Genomic DNA, 22,014 nt, shown 5'->3' on the forward strand with positions numbered 1-22,014 from the left:
GTTCCAAAGTGGATCTTATGTAGGCGGAGCCACCCTCCAACCACGAAGCAGGACCATGCTCTCTGGTTGGAGCCCTGGTGGAGTGGGGCCTGATGATTTTGCACTCAGGACCCCATGATGCCCTGGTTTTACTGTAAAACACTTCACCTCCTTGAAACCAACTGAAGCCGTATGCTTTGTTCACAGTCTAATGATATCAAAGGGTTTGTTTGAGAAGATATTTTCTTACCAGAGGGGGGAAAATGAATTTGTTTGCTTTCCCCTCATTCGACATTTGTATTTTTACTCTCTCGTGCCTTAGCTGGACAAAGCCTCTAAGTGGGTCAGAAGTCCAGGTTCAAACTGATACCGACCATGAGAAGATACCTAGAGGCCATCTGGAGGCTGAGGGGAAGGTGGGACGGTGTAAAACAGAAATACTCGCTCACATTAGGATTGCCAAGCTCTTGGGGGAAAATGTTCACGTTCTTCTGCTCTCTTCAGAAGTTGCAAAGCTTGGGACAGCCACATCAAACATCCTTTGATGCTTTAATTTTCGTATGGGTGACTTGGTCAAGGTTTGCTTTATATGCAGAGCTAGCCTGAAAAAGGCTTCCTCCAGCCCTGCTGCTCACACCGCAGTTTCCACGTCCTCCCCAGAAGATATTTTTATTTTTATTTCTAAAACCCATTCTTGTTGCATGTTAGGTTTGACTTAGACTTTCACATCTGCCTCTCTGTTCCCAATTACTACCCTTAAGGCGTGTGCCTCCATGCTTGGCTTCACAGACAATTCTGATTTTTTTCCTGTATTCTTTCTGCCTTTCTGAATGCATATAAATAAAAATCCTTTCAGATTTTTATTCTTTTATAAACAAAAGTGCATAGTGCTTCCTGATCTTTTACTCCAGTAATATGCCCACAGCACACAGAAATAGTCCTTATTTTTCCTTTTTCTAACTACATAGTATTCCACTTTAAAGACAGATTGAATTATTTGGATTTCAAAATAGTTCCGGATATACAGAACTTGGCCAAAATATCAGCGTATCCTCAGATATCTGTGGTGCGGGGAAGGAAGGCTAACTAGAATATCTTTGGCGAATCAACAAAGAGAACCTTAGTCTACTAAGAATTCTTTGAGGATTTACCTTTCAATGAGAAATGAGCTGCCCCAGTTGTATCTAAGAAACAAGGTCGCAGTCCTTATTAAAGGAATCACAATGGCTTTTGAATATTAATTTATACACGCAACATTCCCTCCCCTTAAAAAGACAGCGAGGGATCACACTCACTTTGAAGATTATGAAGTAGCATGTCCAGCAAGGTCATAAACTTGGAATATTGCTCAATAGAAAAGTTCATCTCCTTGGCCCAACAGAAGCCAGACACATAGTAGTCCAAGAGGATGGCATCGCGTAGGCAAGTCTGGAGATTTTTAAAATTCAGAAACACTCCCAGTTTTCTGTAATGACAAAGAAGAAAAATGCAGATGTTAAAGTGAGATTGAATAGTGAACAGTCTCCGAAAGTTTTGAAAGCAAGTATTTGAATGAAAGTTCTCGAGCGCTTCTCCTCTTAAAGTATTCAGTCATGTCACAGCCTCAGAGATGAGGGGGAGAGAAGAGAGAAAGGAGGCAAGGAAAAGAGTGGGGTGGAGCTCTTTCCCCCTCCCCTCCCCTCCCACTTCCTCTTCCCCTCCCCCCTTCCCCTCTCTCGCCCCCTTTCTCCCTGTCTACACTTCTTATACCTTTACATTCAATATTCTGTGCAGGCTGGCATGCGGCGGACCTTGCGCTCCTGGTGCCCCAGCCTCAGTCCAGTTGCTATAGCTGGGATTAGAGATGGCCCTGACAGGTGGGGCTCAGAGGAGCCCACACCCCCCAGATACTTTCCCTACCAACCCAGCCACATCTTCAGCCAGGATCTCTCTATAAATCAATCTACTGACTAAGTTTGTTCCATTTCTGAAAGCAGACTGTTAAGTAGTCTGTCCTTTTCTTTCTGTAAAAAAACAAAAAAAACCAAACAAACAAAAAAACCCAACAAGTTGTATGTGTGTGTGTGTGTGTATTTTCTGAATTAATTTTTTATTTTAATAATTTATTTGCTTTACATTCCAATATCATCTCCTCCTCTACTTCCAGTCCCCCCCCCCCCCATGCAGGTCCTCCCTGTTCCTCCCTCCCCTTCTCCTCTGAGAACGGGAGCTCCCCTCTGAGTATCCCCCCCCCCCCACATACACACACTACCCAACCTCCTGAACATCAAGTCACTGCAGGACTAGGCCCAGGGTCATCCTCTCCCACAGTGGCCAGACAAAGCCGCCCAGTTAGGGGAATGAGCAGGATCCACAGACAGGCAAGGATTCATCTCTAACGGATTTCCTTTCTTTGAATCTATTGCTTATTCCTTCTTCTCTGAGCTGCTGTTAGACCTTTCTTTTTCTACATTTTTCTTTTTGATATTTGCAATCTTTTCTTCTTCATGATCTCTTCCTCCAGCTTTTGTAAGTCTATTTTATGTTCTTGTTGCAGTTTGAAAAACTCGTGGCACAACATTTGCCTGTATTTTCTATGTGTTCCTGGTCATGTCTGTCTGGTGGGGCCCTCGTCCTATCCCTTCTCTGTCTGTAGGTTGTGGATGCGCTGTCTCTGCACGGGTATTCCTCACAGCTTAGCTATCTTTGAGTGAACATAGTTGATGTCTGTGGACATCTGCTTGTAATGCAATGAAGAGAAAGTGGAGACCTGGCTATGGTATAAACTATTAGCTGCTTCCTGTGTCGTGATTCAAACTACTTGGTACTTCCTGTGTTCTGATAACAAACTCACAGGCATTTCCTGTGTGGAGTTACTTTCTGTCAATTCTTTGAACACTTATTGCTGTTTTGGTTACTGAGGTAGAGGAAAAAAAATGGCTCATCTTACTGCAATATAAACAGATATGTGTACTCCAGTTCTGCACATGACCAGTGGGGCTTCCTGGCATGGCATCTAGGGTTTTTTCTCCCTCCAGGAAATTCCCTGTATCCTTCCTTCCTTCTAAGACCTGTAGCTGTGTGCATCTCCCTCAGACCATTTCCATCATGTCCAGACAATCTGTGACAACCATGGAGCATCATCTCCAAAGCTCATGGCTAGGGCCTTCAGCTTAATTGGTTTTCCTTGTTGCTTGCATGTGGTTTCTTGGGTTAAGCTGAGTGATGGTACCTGGGGCAAACGCAGCCTACCATTTTTAAAAGGGGAAGCCTTTGTCCTTCACCATTTTAAAAGCATATATAATTGAAACAAGTTCAGAAGTGTTTTTTAAACGTGTGTAACAAATCAATGCCCTTCTCAAGTGCTGATACTCTGAGTTATGTGGGGCAATCGAAGAAAGAGAGACACCAGAGGAAGTAACGAAGCCTTGAAGGAGCAGGGAGGGAAGAACAGCCTCAGCAGACTGAACCCTGAGCAATCACATAGAAGTGTTTTTATGATCACCCATTACACGCATTACACACAGGTGCAGCCCTGTCTGGAAAACCACAAGCCCTACATGAAGTCTGGTGATTTTAAGCAACGACTTCATTTCCCCTTCCCTTGCCACCATTCTACATGATGCCGTCCAGCCTACGAAACTGGTCTGAGGCAGTGGCAGGGAGGGGGGTTTGCTGCAGGTATCTGATTATTTTAGTAATTCACAGGGTGAGGTAGCCTTTCTTACATTGTACAGCAATCAGAAAGCAATTAATGAGCAGCTTTGATTGTTACTGGCAATCATCTTGTAGTCCTTATCTAAAATCTCCCACATCAGGAAACTTAGAAGCCAACTTGACTTAAAAACTGAGTTTGATGGGGACATTATATATAATATAGGCCTATGTTTATGCCTATTTATATATGCACATACATGCAGTCTTTATGTATATGCATCCATTTAAAAATGTTTAACGTGTATAAGTATATGCACGCACATGGGGGCCTGAGGACAACTTTCTAGGGATCTGCTGTCTGCCTCCAAGTGCTGGGATTACAGGTGGTCACCATGACTGCCCAGCTTTAACATGGTGGCTGGGGCTCCTTCTCCCAGTGCAGGGTGAGCTCTGGGGACTCTGGGCATCTCCTCTGCCCTCCTCGTTGCTTTTACAAATGATATCCTAAGAACTCTTTGTGTATGTGCATGCACACAAGTGCATGTGTGTATGTGTGTGTGTGTAACAAAGACTATTGACCCTTCTTCATATTTTGGATACAGTGTTTACACAGTGTTCTGAAATTCAGTTTTATTTTTGTGAAAGGAAGAAATTGGGTTATCTCCCCCTCATGCACGTACTTATTTTTACCAAAATGTTCTAGAATAGTTGTTCTAGTTTATAATTATCCTGTTTGCCTTTATTTTAATTTCAAATGAGTCTTGTGCTTACTGACAGAGGTTTATTCAATTTTATTTTAGATGACAATTTCTCTTCAGCACTTTTCTTATTATTGTTATGTGAGATGCATCAATGAATTGATTAATCTTGCCTGATTTTGCTATGTTAGATGCATAATGAATTGATTAAGCTTGCCTGAGGCAATAGGTCGATTCTTCAATTAAACCACAGGACGCAGCCTAGCTTTTGCGTTCTTTATATAAAAACGTCCTGCTAGAATTCGGTTCTGAAATCCTCTTCTTTCCGCAACAGGTTCTGGTGACGCGTTTGTTCCCCCAGATAGTCGTTGTCCATCCCTGACAAGGAACTGTACAAGGCCTGCCTGTTCACGGTCCTTCCTGGGTTATTTTATCCTGGACATAAAGAGATGTCTTAAGTTTCCTCCTGCTGAAACAGGAAATCATAGCCTAATTCTCTTGTTCCTTGTGTTGCGTGTGTAACCCAATACCCTCCCCTGGCATTAAGATGCATTCATTGCTGTGAGTTTCCCTACATTTATCTTGCCACTGACTTCGTTTCCAGCAAGGCAGATTCCACGCTAGCTTCCTTCTCTATGCTTAGCATCTTCTTTTATGTGCATATCTTACTGGCTCTTTAATCTCCTGCCTTGTGGCATCCATTCAGTCTCTAGTCATGACTTTTGGTTACTGTTTCTTCTCACTTCTGTCCCCTTCCCCCCACGACCATGTTCTCTTCATCTGCTGTCTGCATTCGGTGTATTCCTAAGTTAATATTTGACCTGAATACCCGGACTTGGTCCTTGCTTTCTGGTTCTATTTTTTCAGTGCGTGTGTTTGAATGAACTCAACGATGACATTTCTAAGTTTATTTGGGTGACTACTCTCTCACCTCCTTCGACCCCACCTTTGGCCCACACTCTCCCTCCCTCCTCCCCTCTCTCACCTGTCCCTCCCCCCTCCCATTTCCTAGTGCCAGTGGATTCCTGCCCCTGGTTGATCCTCAGGGCTTAGTGTTGACTGGTTTATTTTTCCACAAGTCATTTCACTCCAAAGGAGGAGATACAGTCATTCAGAGCAAGCTACAGCCACAGCTGGAATGCAGGTCCTCTGCGTTCCACTGGCCAGATTGGTCATAAGAGAGGATAGAGTCAGAGATACAGGAGGGAGAGAGAGCCACAGCCAGTGTGGGCTGGTGCTCAGGAAGGGGAAGGAGCTCAGAGGGACTGTGATGTGATATGGCCAGGGGGGATGCAACCATCTGCTTTGCCGTGTTGAGTGTCAGCAAATCGACTTTGTCATTCCTTCATGCTCTGGAACTTGGAACACCTTTCTCTTTTGAAGTGCATCACCATGGAAGCAAGCTCTGCAGACCAGTTAAGCAGCTCAGAGCAGTCTGGCTGTGGTAACCTCGACGGCTTCTTGGTAGACCTGGTGTGGTGACACATAACCCAAAGTGCAGCAGTTGAGAAGCAGAGGCAGGGGTGTTCCCTGGAGCTTGAGGTCAGCCTGAGTGATGGAGTAAGACTCGGTTTCCAAAAACATTCAAACAAAACCAAGGTTCAGTGTTACTTCTGTGTTTATAAAGCCTCTTTATAACTAGCCTCTATCATTTAAAAATTTTTTTTTAAATTCTTTTAAATTTGATGGGTGTTGGTGTTTGGCTTGCATGTTTGTTGGGGTGCTACTTGTATGTGTGGTACCCAAGAAGGACAGAGGATGACGTTTGATCCCCATTCCCTGGAACCAGACTTACAGATGGTTGTTACACCATGTGTGCTGGGAATCGAACTCGGGACCTCTGTAAGAGCAGCTGGTGCACTTAACTGCTGAGCTAGTTTGGCAACATCTCTGATTTTTGGTTTTTTTTTTTTTTGTGTGTGTGTGTGTGTGTTTTCTTTTTAAATGAAACTTTGGAGTTGACTTGTAAGTATTGCTGAGTTACATATAAATAAGATATTGATAGCACTTAGTAGTCATGAGAAGAACACCAGCCATGTGAAGTCTATTTCAAAATGTATTTTGAATAATCCCTCATGTCTCTTGGGTTGCCTGTTGGTATAGAGAACAAAACTCATAATTGTGAAATGTAGGGAAATATGGTGATTTGTTGTAATTTATTTAAGTAGGTTTATAGCTTTTCAAACTGCATAATCTTGGACTATTTTGGTCACCCGGGAGAGGATAATTAAATTACACTACTGTCTTTTTGAAAAATATATAACTATCACTTACAATAATGCTGTTTTAAATTGAAAATGATTGCAAGCACATGTAGATTATTGTTACAGGAATTATATTTAAAAACATGAGAAAATTAAAAAAAATGGCTCCCAAGATAGCACGGTCCTAAAATTTGACATCGAGTTGCATGCTCTCTACAGTCAGATCCCTGGCAATGTCAAACCTGCTTTTGACACAGCCGTTGTACGCATTCCTGTATGGCTAAGTTTTATGTTGTGTTTTGTTGTGTTTTGTGTCTTTGGGTATCTGGCCAGGGAGCCGGGGCTGTTCTGGAGTGTTCTGGAGTTCTTGAAATCCAGGCTGCCTGTGAACTGGTGGCAAGTCTATGCTTTTGTCCCTGAACGAGCTGTCCCGTGCTTCACCGACAGCTGTGATACCAGCTGTGTCCTGTGCTTGGTTCCACGTATACACCCCTGATGCTCAAACGTGTTTTCTGAATTTGGATATGTAACAACAAAGCACAGTCAATAACTGAAAAAAAAATGTGTTCTATAATGTAGGCTCCATAATCGCAGCATAAGCTACAATGTGGTAAAACCACAGGATTCTAAAAAAAAAAAAAAAAAAAAAAAAAAATCTAACATTTTATTTAATATTAGTTACTATTAAATAATAGATGTTTGGTATTTTTAATGTTGACAGTTTACTTACTATTCATTACTAGTAAATTGGAAGCTGGATTAAATATCTGTCACTTGCCCTGATTTATTCTCACTTAGTATTGAGTATTGCTGTGTATGACAAAGACCACTTTCATATCGTGGCCTTCAAGTGGGATAAACATTGCACATAAAATCGCAATGTGTGTTATTAATACCGTGAGTAATTAGTTGAAATCAATTTTAAAAATTGTTTTGTATTTATTTGTTAGCTGTGTGTATATGGGTTTTGTGTGTGTGTGTGTGCACAAGTGTGGAGCAGAGAACAACTTACTGAAGTTGATTTTTTTCCTTCTTCTGTGTAGGTCAGGGTTCAAACTCAGGCATCAAGATCCATCTGTGACCAGTGGTATGTGGTGTGTGATGTGTGATGTGTGTGTGTGTGTGTGTGTGTTTAACAAGCCCAAACCTAAGAATCAGAATTCCCAGTAAATATTTATTTTGGAAAAATGGTATAAGTGTTACAAGAAATCACTTAAAACGGGTGAGAATTTTAGTTTTCTGACCAACACTCAGGAAGCTGAAGACAGCAGACAGTGGGGGCCAGTCACTGCTATCCCTTCCCAGAAGAGTCTGCAAGTGTTGGAGGTGAAGTGCATCTTGGGTCAAATCTGTCAGTGTTACTTGCTTCTTTTGATGAGCTTTCTCTTCTCAGATTCCCCTGCTCTTGGGGATGGATGTCACAGCTCCTTCTCAGGATTAAATCACTTCAGGGCCACAGCATTTGTAAAGTCTGACTGTGGTCATCACTGATAGAGTCCTTTTCTATGTGTTTGTTATGGTCTGTGACACCTTGCTTGTGCCCTGCATATTGGCTTGTGAAGACCAGGATTTGGGCACAGGCTCTCCCAACACACCCACCCAGGGTCACTCTCCATAGCCAAGGGCGTTTCCACTTCAAGGTGGGATGATTTTTTTTTTTATGGAGGATGACTAAAACTTCTTCCTTAAACTATTTGTGTGTTTATCTGTTTGTCTTAAGGGTTATGTGAAAATGAGTCAGGTGCCCACATGGGGCCAGAAAGAGTTTTGTGTTCTCTGGAGCTAGAATTCTAGGCAGTTAGTTGCAAACTTCCCAATGTGGGTACAGGAAATGAAACACGGTTCCTCTACAAGACATGCTCTCAGCCACTGAGACACTTTTTGGGTTGCTAACAGACATCTTTAAGGAAACCATGTTGATTGACATATCCGGCTAATGATAAGTCCTAGTACTATATACCTGAGAGTGCAGCATTAGAATTACTGTGGCAAATTCCATCTTAGCTCTACATAAAACAATACATGCTGTAAGAATCTAGAGTATAGCATCATTTTTTGATAAATATCATTGGTAAACTGCTAGTGTGCAGAATTTTCAAAATCATAACTGTGCTGGCTAGTTTTATGTCAACTTGACACAAGCTGAAGCCATCTGAGAGGAGGGAGCCTCATTTGAGAAAATGCCTCCATAAGATCAGACTGCAGTCCAGCCAAAAGGAAACATTCTTAATTAATGATCAATGGAGGAGGACCAAGCCCAGAGTGGGTGGTGGCACCCCTAGGCTGGTGGTCCTAGGTTCTATAAGAAAGCAGGCTGAGCAAGCCATGAGGAGCGAGCCAGTAAGCAGCACCTCTCCAAGGCTGCTGAGTCAGCTCTCACCTGCAGGTTTGTGACCTGATTAAGTTTCTGTCCTGACTTCCTTGAACGATGAACAGTGATGTTGAAGTGTAAGCTCCCAAGTGGTTTGGTCATGATGTTTGATCACAGCAACAGTAACCCAAACTTAGACAATAACCTCCTTAATTATTAATGCTAGTGACATATTTACTCTGTTATGTACTTAATGTTAGAAAGGGATGCCCTTTAGATTATTAGACATATTGATAATTTCGCGCATGCAAGAGAAGAGGGTACAGAGTGGATACAGGCGGCTCTTGGTCAATCTTAACCCGCAGGTTTCCAATGCATGTTAATTACCAGCAAAGGCTCCTGAGCTAGACTGAGTCAATTACTCTTGGATTTGTGTGTGTTTGTGGTGTGTGTGTGTGTTTGTGTGTGTGTGTGCGTGTGTGTGCACAAGACTTGACATATTTTACTACGTACTGTAATAGCACACAGTTTAAATTAAAAGCTTAATATGTCTAACTAACGCACCGTGGTCACTTAGCAACAAAGGCCTCGAACTGGTCTCTACTTGACTGAGACTCTGGAGTTACTTACTCTTGAATTCCATTGACATTCTCTTCCCCCAGCAGGTCAATGATCTGGTCAGAAGAGAGGATATCTGGAGACAGAATCCTTTCATTCTCCTGCAAGTCAAGATTTTTCTATTAAAGCAAGTCAAAGAAGAACGAGTTCTCGGAATCATATGTTTTGCGAGTACTGACCCCAGTGATATAAAAAAACCTTTGCTATTTTTCTTTTCTGTTGTTATGTGATAGTGGCTCACCTCTGAAAAGTCACATGGTTAGAGGGCAAGACAGCCTATCCTTAGGTATATGCAGAACTGAGGGCTGCTTCACAATTCAGCAAACAACTGACTGTCTATTGCTACATGTTAGGTATCTAACTTCTACATATTCCTGGTTGAACTTCAGGCTTGAGAGAGGGGAAGTGAGCAGGGGCTTGCTTACTCCAAGGAGTTCAATGGCGAGTCAGGAAAAGGGACCACAGATGAACAAAACCTGAGCCACACATGGTAGGGACAAGGGTCCAGGTCAGGTTCATCAGAACACATTGTGCGCATGGATTCAATTCTCAAACAGCTAGAAGGAATATTTCAAAGCAAAATGAATATGAGACATGAGCCTTCCTAAGTGGGGCATTCAGCAAAGACAACGACAGGAGCATGGCCGAACTTCACAGAAAGGGGCTCGGTGAACTACCCCTCAGGACCAGCATAACCAGGACCCCGTGCACAGAAATTTTAAAAATCATTTTCTATGTTTGAGTAGAACACGGGATGGCCACAATGAGACAGGGTGAGAGAGAAGTATGGAGAAAATGAAAGACTCAGACATACAGATCCAGTTACTTGGGGAGGAAAATTCAGGGTAGAAAAAATTTGGGTGGCATAGAGAGAGCTATATAAGGTTTTATATAGATATAAAGTTATATAGCTCTGAAATGAATCTAGTCATATCAACCCTTTGAAAGTCAGAGCTGGAGCAATGATACGTGATACCACAGCCACTGTTCTTACTAAAAAGTGTGGGATTAAGACAATCATCTTTTAGCAGAGTTTCCCTCTCTTATTAGTTTTAGTGTTAGTAATAGCAGCATTTAAGCAAATGCTTATATTCCTGGTACTACTTTAAATGAGGCCTCCTCCCCTCTTCCTTTCATACATATATTTGTATATATGAATATGTATGTATATAAATATATGCACATATATGTACGCATATATGCATGTATTCTATTATATATACATTTATACACACATATCTATACATATAATATATATTATATAGATTTTCTATGTTGCCTTGCTCTTGAAAGAGTATTAAGTGACTGAAAACCTTTGGTCTTTCAGTGCATACATTCCGATCTATACAGCCGGAAGACACAACAGCGATTCATAAACATGCTAAACTCGCCCACCCGTCTCTGGCTCTCTGCACCAGTTTCTCCAGCTTGGAAGCTCCGAGGCTACACTGCACTGTTAACTCACATCTTCCACCTGCTAGATCTTAGCATCCCTTCCAAAGTCAACATGTTAGGTCTCCGAATAGTTACCAGATAACCTTGCGCCTGGTTTCTCCTGAGTGTCGCCTAAACACCCCACATGTGTAACTACACACCCATCGTGGATGGTGCCTCATATAGGAGAGTCTCTAAAGAGCCTCGTTCGAGGAAAGACAACAGGTCTGTCGCAGGAGGAGAGAGGGCTTTCCCAGTCAGAAGGAACATGAGCTTGTTTACAAACGCCAGATGTTGAACTGGGGAGCAGTGATGTGTTAAACCACGAGGGAGTCTTAGGCAAAAGGAAAGTCAGGAATATTGTTGCTGTCTTTATTTTAACATTTGATCCATTGCAGCATCTCCTGCACCCACTTGGATTTTATCAGTGTGGTCCACGGAAGCATCAGCTGTCTGTGTCACTAAGGTACTGGCTGGTATCTCCTTGGATGCTGAGTTTGGTCGAGCCTCACCCTCCTCTTCGTGACTTTCCCACAGGGCCAGGGATCCAGTTATGTGTAAAAGAACATAACTAACTAAAGGAAATAAAGACAAATAAAATAGCTATTTAAAAATATAGGTAAAAAGGCAACTCTCTGGTAAGTATGATTAAATAATAAGGAAAGTGAATGTCTACCACAGCAGGTGGCAAAACATTAGAAAAATATAAGGAGGTGGAAGATTTCCTCGGGAAATGTAAATTGTCAAAACTTAGTGGGAACACTTGAGGGCTCCCAGAGACTGAACCACCAACCAATGAACATACACGGGCTGAACCTAGGCCCCGTGCACATAGGTAGCAGATGTGTATCTTGGTCTTTATGTGAGTTCCCAAAAAACTGGAGTTGGGGGCTGAACGTGAGCCTGCTTGCCTGCCTGTGGATCTTGTTTCCCTAACTGGGCTGCCTTGTCTGGCCTCAGTGGGAGAAGATGAGCCTAGTCCTGTAGTGACTTGAGGTATGGGCAGGGGGAGGAGGTGGGTGGGTGGGTGGGGAGGTGGTTGGTACCCGGGGTTGGGGGACCTCCCCTTTCTCAGAAGTGAATGGAGTGAGGGATGGGCTGTGTGACATGGTGAGGGGTTGGGAGAAGGCGGGGCTGCAATTGGAGTAAAGTGAACAAATACAGGAAATGGAAAAAAATATTTAATGAGGATAGAGGAGAAAATTTATTTGACCAAACAGGACCCAAACTGGATTCTACGTTTTGTAAAGTCATCGTGCCCATCTGGTATTACCCTGAGTCAAAACCTAGGACAATCAAAACCTAGGTTAATAATTTTAGGCTTTTAAGAGTTCAGTTTTTAAAAGCTGCCCATCTGCATAGACGATCCCAAAGAACAACCAAGAGAATAGAGAACCCCAAATCAGTAATGAACTTGGACTCTCATCTGAGCTAAAAATCCATCTGGCAAGTGTGGATCCCACTGTGATTAAAAGACACTGATGGACCATCCCCCCGGACAGAACATGTGACAGGGAACGCAAGTTTATGCTAAATTCAACAAGGATTCTGTGGATAAGTACTGACCAGGTACCTTCTAAACCCAGAAGCAAAGCACTTGGTAAAATTCAATGGAAAAAGAAGACAAAGCCAGGCCAGAGACTATTTGCCAAAACTAACAGCCACCATCATATGGGACACGGGGACAGTAGTCAGCGCTGTCGAACCAAGAGCTGGAAATGGGATCCAGACGAGGAACTTTACTGTAATTCAACATTAGACTCATTCTTTTCCATTATGGTAAGGAGATAAGAAAATGAAATATTCGGCTTAAGTATTAGACACAAAGGAACAAAAGGGCCTTTATTTGAAGATGACATCATAGTGTCCTTAAGAAGGCTGACATTGTACTAACGCTCAGCTAGGAAACGGGGCAAGACGGTTATACATAACATAAATACACAAAGCCGGCTTCTTTTCTCCATTTGAGAAACTAATTAGAAATGGAAATGTCCAAAGTTATTGAATTGTGCCTTGTTCTGAGTATAATAAAAGCATAAGAATTGTAACAAAATTCTAAAACTCGGTCAGAACTTGAGGGATAAGAATTGATTAAAAGATACGTAGCAGAAACTCCTTCAGACCCAAGGAATAAATTCCTCTCACATCACAAATGTAAAGCAAAGACAGTTCTGAATTCCAGTGGGATTTCCCCAGAACTTTACAAGATAACTTTTAAATTCTTAGGAGGGGAGACAGACACTTGGAAGGAGTTCAGGTGGTGGGAGGGGCCTTCCCAAACTAGCTCAGTGCAAAAGCTCAATGTATAAACAATAATGCTGCTAAAGAATGGACAGGCTGCTCAATCTGGGGAGATGGTTCAGTGGGCACAATACCTGCCAAGAAATCACCAGAGCCTGAGTTCAGGTCCCCGGGACTCACTCCGAAAGCTGGGTGGTGGACATTAAAAACCCCAGTACTGCAGCAGCATCTGACACAGGCAGATTCCTGGAATGCCACAGCCAGAGAGTCAAAAGCTGCAGTTCTCAACCTGTGGGTCCTGACCTCCGTCCCAATGCTCTGATATTTACATTATGATTCACAACAGTAGCAAAGTTACAGTTATGGAAGTAGCCATGAATATAACTCTACAGTTGGAGGTTACTACAACACGAGGAACTGTCTTTAAAGAGTCACAGCTTTAGGACAGTTTGAGAACCACTGGTCTTGGGGAATTGGTGAGGTTCACATCCTAGTAAGAAGAGGCCCTGTCTCACAAATTAAGGGGGTAAGTGACTTGAGGAGGACATCCTATGTGGACCTTTTGTCTTCCACATATGTACGTGTAAACATACACACACACACACACACACACACACGCACACACACTAGTCAGCAGAAAAGAATAGCAATCTAAATTGCGTAATTTGCACATAAATAGAAAAACTGTATTCTGCTTTAATGGTTAGTCCACTCCTAGTACCCCTACCTGTTCTATGTGTGATGGGGAGGAGACAGGCTGCTATACTCAGCAGGAAGAATCCTCATTTCAAATACACACACACACACACACATATATACATATATATATATAATTATATTTAATATATCATAGTTATGTAATGTAATAATATTGTATATTATTGAATATATATATTGGGCTGCGAATGGCTTAGTGGGTCAGTTGCTTGTACCTCAAGCCTGATAACAAGAGTTTGATCCTTGGTGTCCACAGTGGAAGGAAGGTACTGACGCTCCAATGTTGACCTCTGACCTCCACATGTGCCCTGTGGCACATGCAAGAGCCTCCTTTGCTAATGAATAAGGATTTGGACTTCTTAAAGACTTGCTCTTATAGCCTAAATCTTCTTCTTCTTCTTTTTTTTTTAAGATTTATTTATTTATTATATGTAAGTACACTGTAGCTGGCCAGACACTCCAGAAGAGGGTGCCAGATCTCATTACAGATGGTTCTGAGCCACCATGTGGTTGTCTGGAATTGAACTCAGGACCTTCGGAAGAGCAGTCAGTGCTCTTAACCGTGAAGCCATCTCTCCAGCCACAGCCTAAATCTTTTAATATCAGAAGATTGACAATGAGCTGGGCTCACCTGAGAGAAGGGGCAGAGGGAGAACAGGAGGGATTAAAGGGCTCTGTAGCTCGAAGCACATCGAGAAAAATAACCCTGCATCCACACGCTAATACAGACATTTGAGGTCTATTTATTTTATTTTATTTTATTATTTTTACCATTGCACAGTCTGCCCAGGTTGACCTGTATCATACAATGGTTTATCTACATTCAAGTATCGTACTTCAATCATAAGAAGTTTCTAGGATGATATTGAGAGTGTGTAAACGTGAACGTTTGCTACTCAAGTTGAGCCCAACGGGGTGTTCTGGAGGATCACCCCTAACGTGTAGAGGACCATCAGCATGTAGATAGATCTGCCTGTAGAATCCCACCCGACATACTGATGACCTCCAAGACCATCATCAGCATCTTTCCCTGTAAGATAATGGCTGCATTCTGGTGATTTACCAGAGGGCCAGGTTTACATCCCCTGTTGGGGACATGCTATGACTCGTATTCAGCAACCCTGTAGCTCTCTCATGTGAGCTATGCCATATTCCTTTTAATAATTAGCATTTTTGAGGATACTATTTATGAACTAACTGGCCAGGAGGCTGAAGGATCTGAACTGGATATTTATTTACAAGCTATTTTTACACAGTATAGTAGCTATCCTTTATTTTCAATTTTTGTTACTTTTTTTTTTTTTCCTTTCCACCTTGTACATTCATGGAAATAAAGGCTGAAAGTTTAATCTCACATTTCAAAAGGAGGTATTTTTGTCCAATATTACTAAAGAAACTGGACTTCACAGTTCAGATACTAGCAAGCAGAGCTCATGAAGTGTTCCCCATAAAAATCTCTTTTCCTGGTTCTGTGCCCCCTGCCCTGTGCTCAGGGTATCTCAGCGTAGACTGAAGTTTCTGGCAACCGCCTTGCCTGGCATACGGCAGGCTGCCTGCGATATCGATGTGCTAACACAATTGCTTGAGAACCTACTATGTGAAGAGGACAGCCATTTTTATTCTCGATGTTGCCCATCACCAACACATGGGGAACCTCAGTGATCGAAGCCTGTGCTTTATTTCTGATAGCCTTGGCCAGAAAATAAATAGCTCATTCTTGCATGCCTCAGATGACTAGATGGCCTTCTAGCTGAGTCAATTTAGATACAGAATTTACCAGAAAAGAAACCCTGAAGTGGATCACTATTAAGGGGGCCTTTCTCCTCAGCAGCACTGGCGCTGCCCTACAAGGGTCTTTTGCCATTTTTTCCTGCCAACCACAAAGTCCCGGGAGCTCACATGGGCAGTTCCAATGGTGGACCATCTTGCTGTGTTATAGAGGCCTCAGTTTTACAGGTCTAGGAAATGGAGAATGTACCGCCGAATATTAACTGTCATTATTGGTTAAGGGATACTGCTAAGTAAGCCCATGGAACAACTGGATTTCTTCAGTTTCTTACCCATAAAAAGATTGAGCTAATAAAAATTGAAATATATATTTATGTATGTGTACATGTTATGGATATTAGCTTAGTCTTTTTTATTAAACTCTCTCCCTCCCTCCCTCCCACCCTCCCTCCCTTCCTCCCACCTTCCCTTCCTCCCTCTCTCTCTCTCTCTCTCTCTCTCTCTCTCTCTCTCTGATTCATTAAGCCTCAAATCACTAAATGTTCTTAGAGAGGGCATAACATTCACTGGTGAGTTAGTGTACGAGCACACGGAAACATACAGTCATAGAAGATTTTGTATATGTTTAAACGACACAGAATTTAATTGGAAAGTTTTCTATGCTGGTTTAAAAATTATGTTAACTTACATTAGCGATCACAAGGGAGGAATGAGCTTAGGATCCAGTTTATCATGTTAAAATGTGCATTTAATGTATGCTAATTTTATTTAGAAAGGCTCATGGGAGAGCCTGCAGGCTTAGCGGTCTGCCTGCAGTACTGGGGGACTTGGAGGGGGTGGAGTGGGACTGGCTTGCTTGCTTGCTTGTTGGAGAGGAAGGCATGAAATTACTGGCTTTGTGCTTCCTGACTGCTGAGTCTGCAGCGAAATACTTATCTTCTTCACAAAGACTGTTGTTGTTTGGACTAATATGGAAGCTGAACAAAGCTGTGTTAATTAACACTTCATTATTCACTCTTCAGAGTCTTTAAAAAAAAAAGAAAGGGAAAAAATAACCTCGTGGAAACTGTACTTGATAGACTCAGTGAGGAGATTTAAACAGTAAAAAAAAAAAAAAAAAAAAAAAATGATGGCTTTGCTGATGCACTTGCGGTTAAATTCTTAGCAAGGAGTGCAGCACCTTCTGCCAAAACTGAACACCTGACCTTTATCACTGGGACGCATATGGACAACCATCAAGTGGTCCTCTGACGGCCACACTGAGCACTGGGACTGGGACTTTCATCCACCCACCCACAAATAAGTGAAAATACAATAGTAATAACCCTTTAAGCATTAAGTCTAGGGTCAAGATGAGTTAATGCTCCCCACCCATTGATAGCTGGTGCTAGGAGGGGGTCGTAAGATGACCTTCTGTTACCTAAGAGGTCCCTGGAGTACCAGGGACAAATTCACTATGAGCCCTGAGGCCAGGGGCAGAGAACAGACTCTCAGCTCAGGGTGTTTGGTCTTGTCTCCTGGGACAGGGACAGGTGACAACAGAAACGAACCATGACTCACTCAGAAAGCAGCAATCTTTAGCACCCTTTGAGCAGTTGTTGATCTTCCCAGTCAATCAGTGGCACTTGCAAAAAGGGACCGGTCCCCTTTAAGATCAGAGATTACTTTTTGTTTTTTTCCAGTTAAAGATTTGCATATCTGTGAGGCTGCGTGAGCCTGGAACTTTCCAGAGTAAGCTCACAGGATCTGTGAGCTTCAGGGGTCCTGGGGACCTCTGTCCCAAGGATCAGCTTGCAAGCCTTTAGCTGTTGAGTCCTAGCCAGGCAGCTCCGACCTTGACCTTGAGTGACCTTGGTGTGAGCCAAGGACCCAGTACTGGACTTCCCGGAAAGGGGCACATACCTCAGAGTCAGAAGTGCTGCCTACTGGCGTCACCCCAGGAGTGGTCAATGCCCAGGAGGTCAATCCTGTGGACGACCCTGACACATTTTCTTTAGAGGAAGCAGCCTTCATCGCCAAGGCAACCGTGGTGGGAGGTACTGACGCCTAACTGAAGCTCAGGCCCCGCCCACTCATGGGAGCCCGTGAGGCCACCTGCTGCTCGAATTACAGTGGAAACTGAGAAATTTACTTCAGAAGCAATTCTGGAGTTGACACAGAAAGCCAACTCTAAAAGGGAGACGATAAGCGATTTGGGGGCTTTGGCTCTTCATGGTTGATCTTAAGCAATTTTTGTAACGTTTAAAAGTTTGATCCGTGGCATTGTGGTCTTCAGTAGGAAAAACTGACTGTAATGTTAGAGGTGCATATTTAGCTAGTGATGGAAGGGGCAATCTGCAACTTACTCCAAAATACGAGAGAGGCGAATGGACTTGTGAATTAAAATTGCGGAAGAGGTGGGGTTAGAACACTGTCTCCTCTCGCAACTGTTTGAAATTTCCATAATACAAAGACTCTAAACAAGGAGGTATTAGATTGGGAGTATGAAGAGCCTCCCTCCACACACACCACCTTGGTAGCCCAGGCTGAAGAGGACCTTGAATTGCTGACCTCCTACCTCCAGCTCCCAAGAGCTTACAATCAAGGGCACCACACCCAATTGATGCAAGCACACACTGAACCCAGTGTCACCTGAGTCCTGGGCAAACACCTTAACCACTGAGCTACAACCCGGATCCTACATATTTGGATATTTTGGGTAATTCAATGCTTCCTTTGGCTGTGGGATGCACCATACATTTACCTGCTTGGAGGCTGCTATCCACGCAAGATGCTTACTGTCAAATCCAGACACTACGAGGTCAGTTCCCCCATGCATACAACAAAATCCCAACCCCTAACGGCTTCAAAGCTTTCCAAAGAGATCAAACCGATTATTGTATTAGAAATGTTCAGGGGATCTTGGCACCTCCTAGTGTTCAGAGTGCTGGTGTCTGTGTTAAACTTTCCTGGCTGGATTCATGCTGTGCAAAGCCACCAGCTTACCAAATCAGAATGCTTCTCTCCAGTTGCCTTTCAGAGAAAATTTAACATGTTGCTGTACTTAGCTTTATAACCATGTCTGTCCCTCAAGTGTTTTCGTAGTTTAAACAACCCAAATCCTGGTACAGCCCACCTGTATTCAAGAGTCTGTAGCTTAATTCACATACATTCCATCTCTTCAAGCAGGTTGTAATGTCGTTTTTCCTTGGAATTTTTACTCTTCGAGGGACTGACTGAGTTCTCAGTACAAAGTATTAACTCAACAACATGGCTATGACTTTTAACCCCACTTTAAAAGGATTTTAGAATGTGTTCAATTAGTGAAAATACAGTCAATTCATAGTTATTGCCAGGCTTACTATGAGCCACCAACTTCCAAACTCATTAAAGTGTTTAATATTTTTTTCTCTCTATTTTTTTCCTTTTGATCTTTACTCCAAAGAAATGGAATGCAGCTAGCCACCTTCTGTGAAGTTGAATGGCTCACATTCCTGCAATTTAGTGCTTGCTAAACTGCAAACACATTTATTTCTCCTAAGAGTAGTTTGTGGTTTCCTCCGATGGTGGGACGGATTTAGCTGGCCTTTAGTTCTTTTGCCCTCTCTTTGGCAATTTTACAGCTTTATTTCTAGCTGTGGACCCCAGAAGTAGATGGAACACTGCCCTAAAGACGGAGTCATTGACAGGCGTGGTACCTCAGGAAACATGAAATTCCAAATGTTACCTTAATACATCCAATATTATAATTTATAGAGACGTGAGTTTGGAGGAGGTCATTTAATTTTATGGGGCAGATTGTTCACTCCAACCTCACCCCACCTCCCAATATAGAATGGTGTTGAAAACCCATCAGCCTGAAGGTTTCTTTGACTTGCAGGAGTTTGGGCTGATGTTCGCTTCCCACTTTTGGGGGGAGACAGGCCAGTGAGGAAGACATCACACTGACTGGCTCAGCTAAGGCTTCCTGACCAGGCCTCTCTTGCACTTATAGGCTTCTAAGTGAAGCCTGCAGCTTGCCAGGTTGTTTTAGTACTGGAAAGGCAAGGGGAGCATCAACCTTGGAGTTTATGGTCATTTATATTATTTTTTTAGTGTTCTCTGACTACTGGCACATATACAAAATGTGGGATGGTAGACCCTTGCTATATATAGTGAAAGTGCTCCAGTCTCCATACCTGTGGCGAGGAGGAATATTTTTTAGAAGTTTGCTAATTGGAGTATAGGTTGCTTCTTGAAGAAAGGGTGTGCTTTGAAGCCCCAGAGAAACACCCAGGGGCACAGGAAGATGCTAATTTGATGATGAATATTGATGGTTCTGCAGAGAACTATGTAACCAAACACAGTGATCCTGAGACCTCGAGGTTTCTTTTTATAAAGGCTAAACATTTCCATGTCACTCTTTAAGAGACTATTCTCCCTGATTCATGTTATATATCAGTCAGGTTCTTCAATAATAGATGAAATAATGGCACAGATGAGATTCACAGTGTCTTAAGCATCCAAACATCCAAGCATTCGTGAGGTTTTCAACTGAGTAATTGATTCTAGTGAACTTCTTTATTGGACTGGGCCAGAAACATTACATCCACCCTTTAAAGACAGTGAGAGGAACCAGAATTCTGGAGCTCCAATTTAGACAGTCTTTGAAATAATGCAAGACTGGTTGATATAAAAAGGAAAATACATACAAAGTTATTTAATTGGTAAGTCATCTCCCTTACTCATCTGTTTAGTGTTCAGCAAGGATAACATTCTAGTTTGCATTTTGTTGCTATGATTAAAAAAAAAAAACTCTACAAAGTAAGGTAAGGGAATAAAGGGTTCATTTGGTTTACACTGCTAGTTTATAGACCATTGTTGAGGTTGAGTCTGAGCAGGAACTGAAGCAAAGAACATAGAGGAGAACACAGAGGGACCTGGCTTGCTGGCTTTGTCTCTGGAGTCTGCTTTCTTCTGACTTATACATCTCAGAACCACTTGCTGGGGGATGGTGCCACTCACAGTGGGCTGGGCTCTTCCATTCTAACCATCCACCAAGACAATTCTCCACAGACAAGACCACAGGCCAGTCTGATGTGGGCAAGTCTTCAATTGAGGTTCATTCTCTCCAGACAGTTCTTGGCTCTAATGAGTCAGTGGTGAAGACTAACCAGTAGAGAACAGTCAAACAACTATGAAACATATTTAAAGTTTTCACATCCTCTAGCTAACCCTTTGAGCTCCTCTTATTTCACTTAAGTGTCTTAAGTAAATAGCTTCCTGATGGAGACATGATGAGATCTTATCCTGGTCAAACATGCTTAGGAGATGACAATCAACCAACCAACCAACCAACCAACCGACCGACCAACCAACCAACCAACCAACCAACCAATCAATCAATAATAAAAACTGATGAGCACAGTCAACCTTGGTCATCTGTGAACTCCATAGCTCTCTGCTGCCCCATGTTCCTTCTGCCATGATGTTCAGTCCAAGCACACAGAAGCAAGTTCTCTGGCTCAACCTTTCTGAAATCATAACCTGGAGTATATAATTCCTTCCTTAAGTTGCTAGAATCAGGTACTGGGGTCACAGCAACAGTAAAGCAACTGATGTAGTGAATTATCAACAGAGGAGAAGTGCTGTTTCCTTGACTGAACCTGTCTAATCTGGTCTGAACTGGACAGGAGGCCATTCATGATATATTCCAGAAAATAATTTGTCTGCAATTTATCTTTGTCTTGAAATTCTGTGGAAGATTGGCTTCAGAGTTGAAAGATGCAGTACTTTGGCAGAAAAAAAAGTTTCAGAGCAGCTTAGCATTCAGGCTCTGGAATGGTCATTGGTGGGCACTTGGAGCCATATTTATCTTGAGAATTAGGAGCCAAAAGCAAAGTCTAAGGATTTAAAGAACCAGAATTTTGGCAAGGAAGAAAGGTATGGAGCAACAAGAGATTAGCACCATTACAGAGCAGCAAGTGCTTCACACTAGGGCAGTAGGAACATGCCACACCCCACCCATCACTTGCTTCAAAGTATGAAATGTAAACATCTTTAAAAATACTGTCCCTGGTGACAAGCACTTTGCTCCTAAAGAGATGCCCATGGAAGTGTTTGCCAACGTTTGTTTTCCCAGACACTCAGAGCCTGCTGTGGCTGTGGTCCAAGGAAACCCAGCTACTGTTGTGCTGGTCGTAGATCTTGGCATTATACATAGTGGTGATTTTGTAGGTACTGATAATGCAAATGTTTTAGCATCATGGGTTCATCCATTAGGATGTATGGAATGCCTGCAAGTCCCAGCAGTGACTGATAGCAGCAGACCCTGGCAGGGAGTCGGTGTGTGAAGCTGTCAAGCAGATGTCTAAGGTGTGATAGAAAGATATGGTCAACTCCAAGAATGCAGACCATGTGACATGGACATCTCTGTGAAACAAATAGAGCTAGACTTTAGAAGAAGGACAAGGCAAGTCACTTGGCATTC

At 42.7% G+C, this 22,014-nt stretch overlaps 1 protein-coding gene across 2 annotated transcripts in view; it reads right to left on the minus strand.

Moving 5' to 3' along the window:
* Cabcoco1 (ciliary associated calcium binding coiled-coil 1) overlaps positions 1 to 17,618 on the minus strand; it is a 100,391-nt gene extending 82,773 nt beyond the window's left edge. For both annotated transcript variants that reach the window (XM_029482826.2, XM_021174999.2), the window contains exons 1-3: positions 17,469 to 17,618; positions 9,459 to 9,547; positions 1,275 to 1,444 (exon numbers count right to left, since the gene is read on the minus strand). In XM_029482826.2, coding sequence (XP_029338686.1) covers positions 1,275 to 1,444; positions 9,459 to 9,547; positions 17,469 to 17,579 — 370 coding nt within the window. In that variant the 5' untranslated portion in view covers positions 17,580 to 17,618. The remainder of the gene's footprint in view (positions 1 to 1,274; positions 1,445 to 9,458; positions 9,548 to 17,468) is intronic.
* Between the last annotated feature and the right edge of the window lie 4,396 nt (positions 17,619 to 22,014).

This window comes from Mus caroli, unplaced genomic scaffold (assembly GCF_978045245.1).
Source record: "Mus caroli unplaced genomic scaffold, Mus_caroli_1 scaffold_9, whole genome shotgun sequence".
Lineage (NCBI taxonomy): Eukaryota > Metazoa > Chordata > Mammalia > Rodentia > Muridae > Mus > Mus caroli.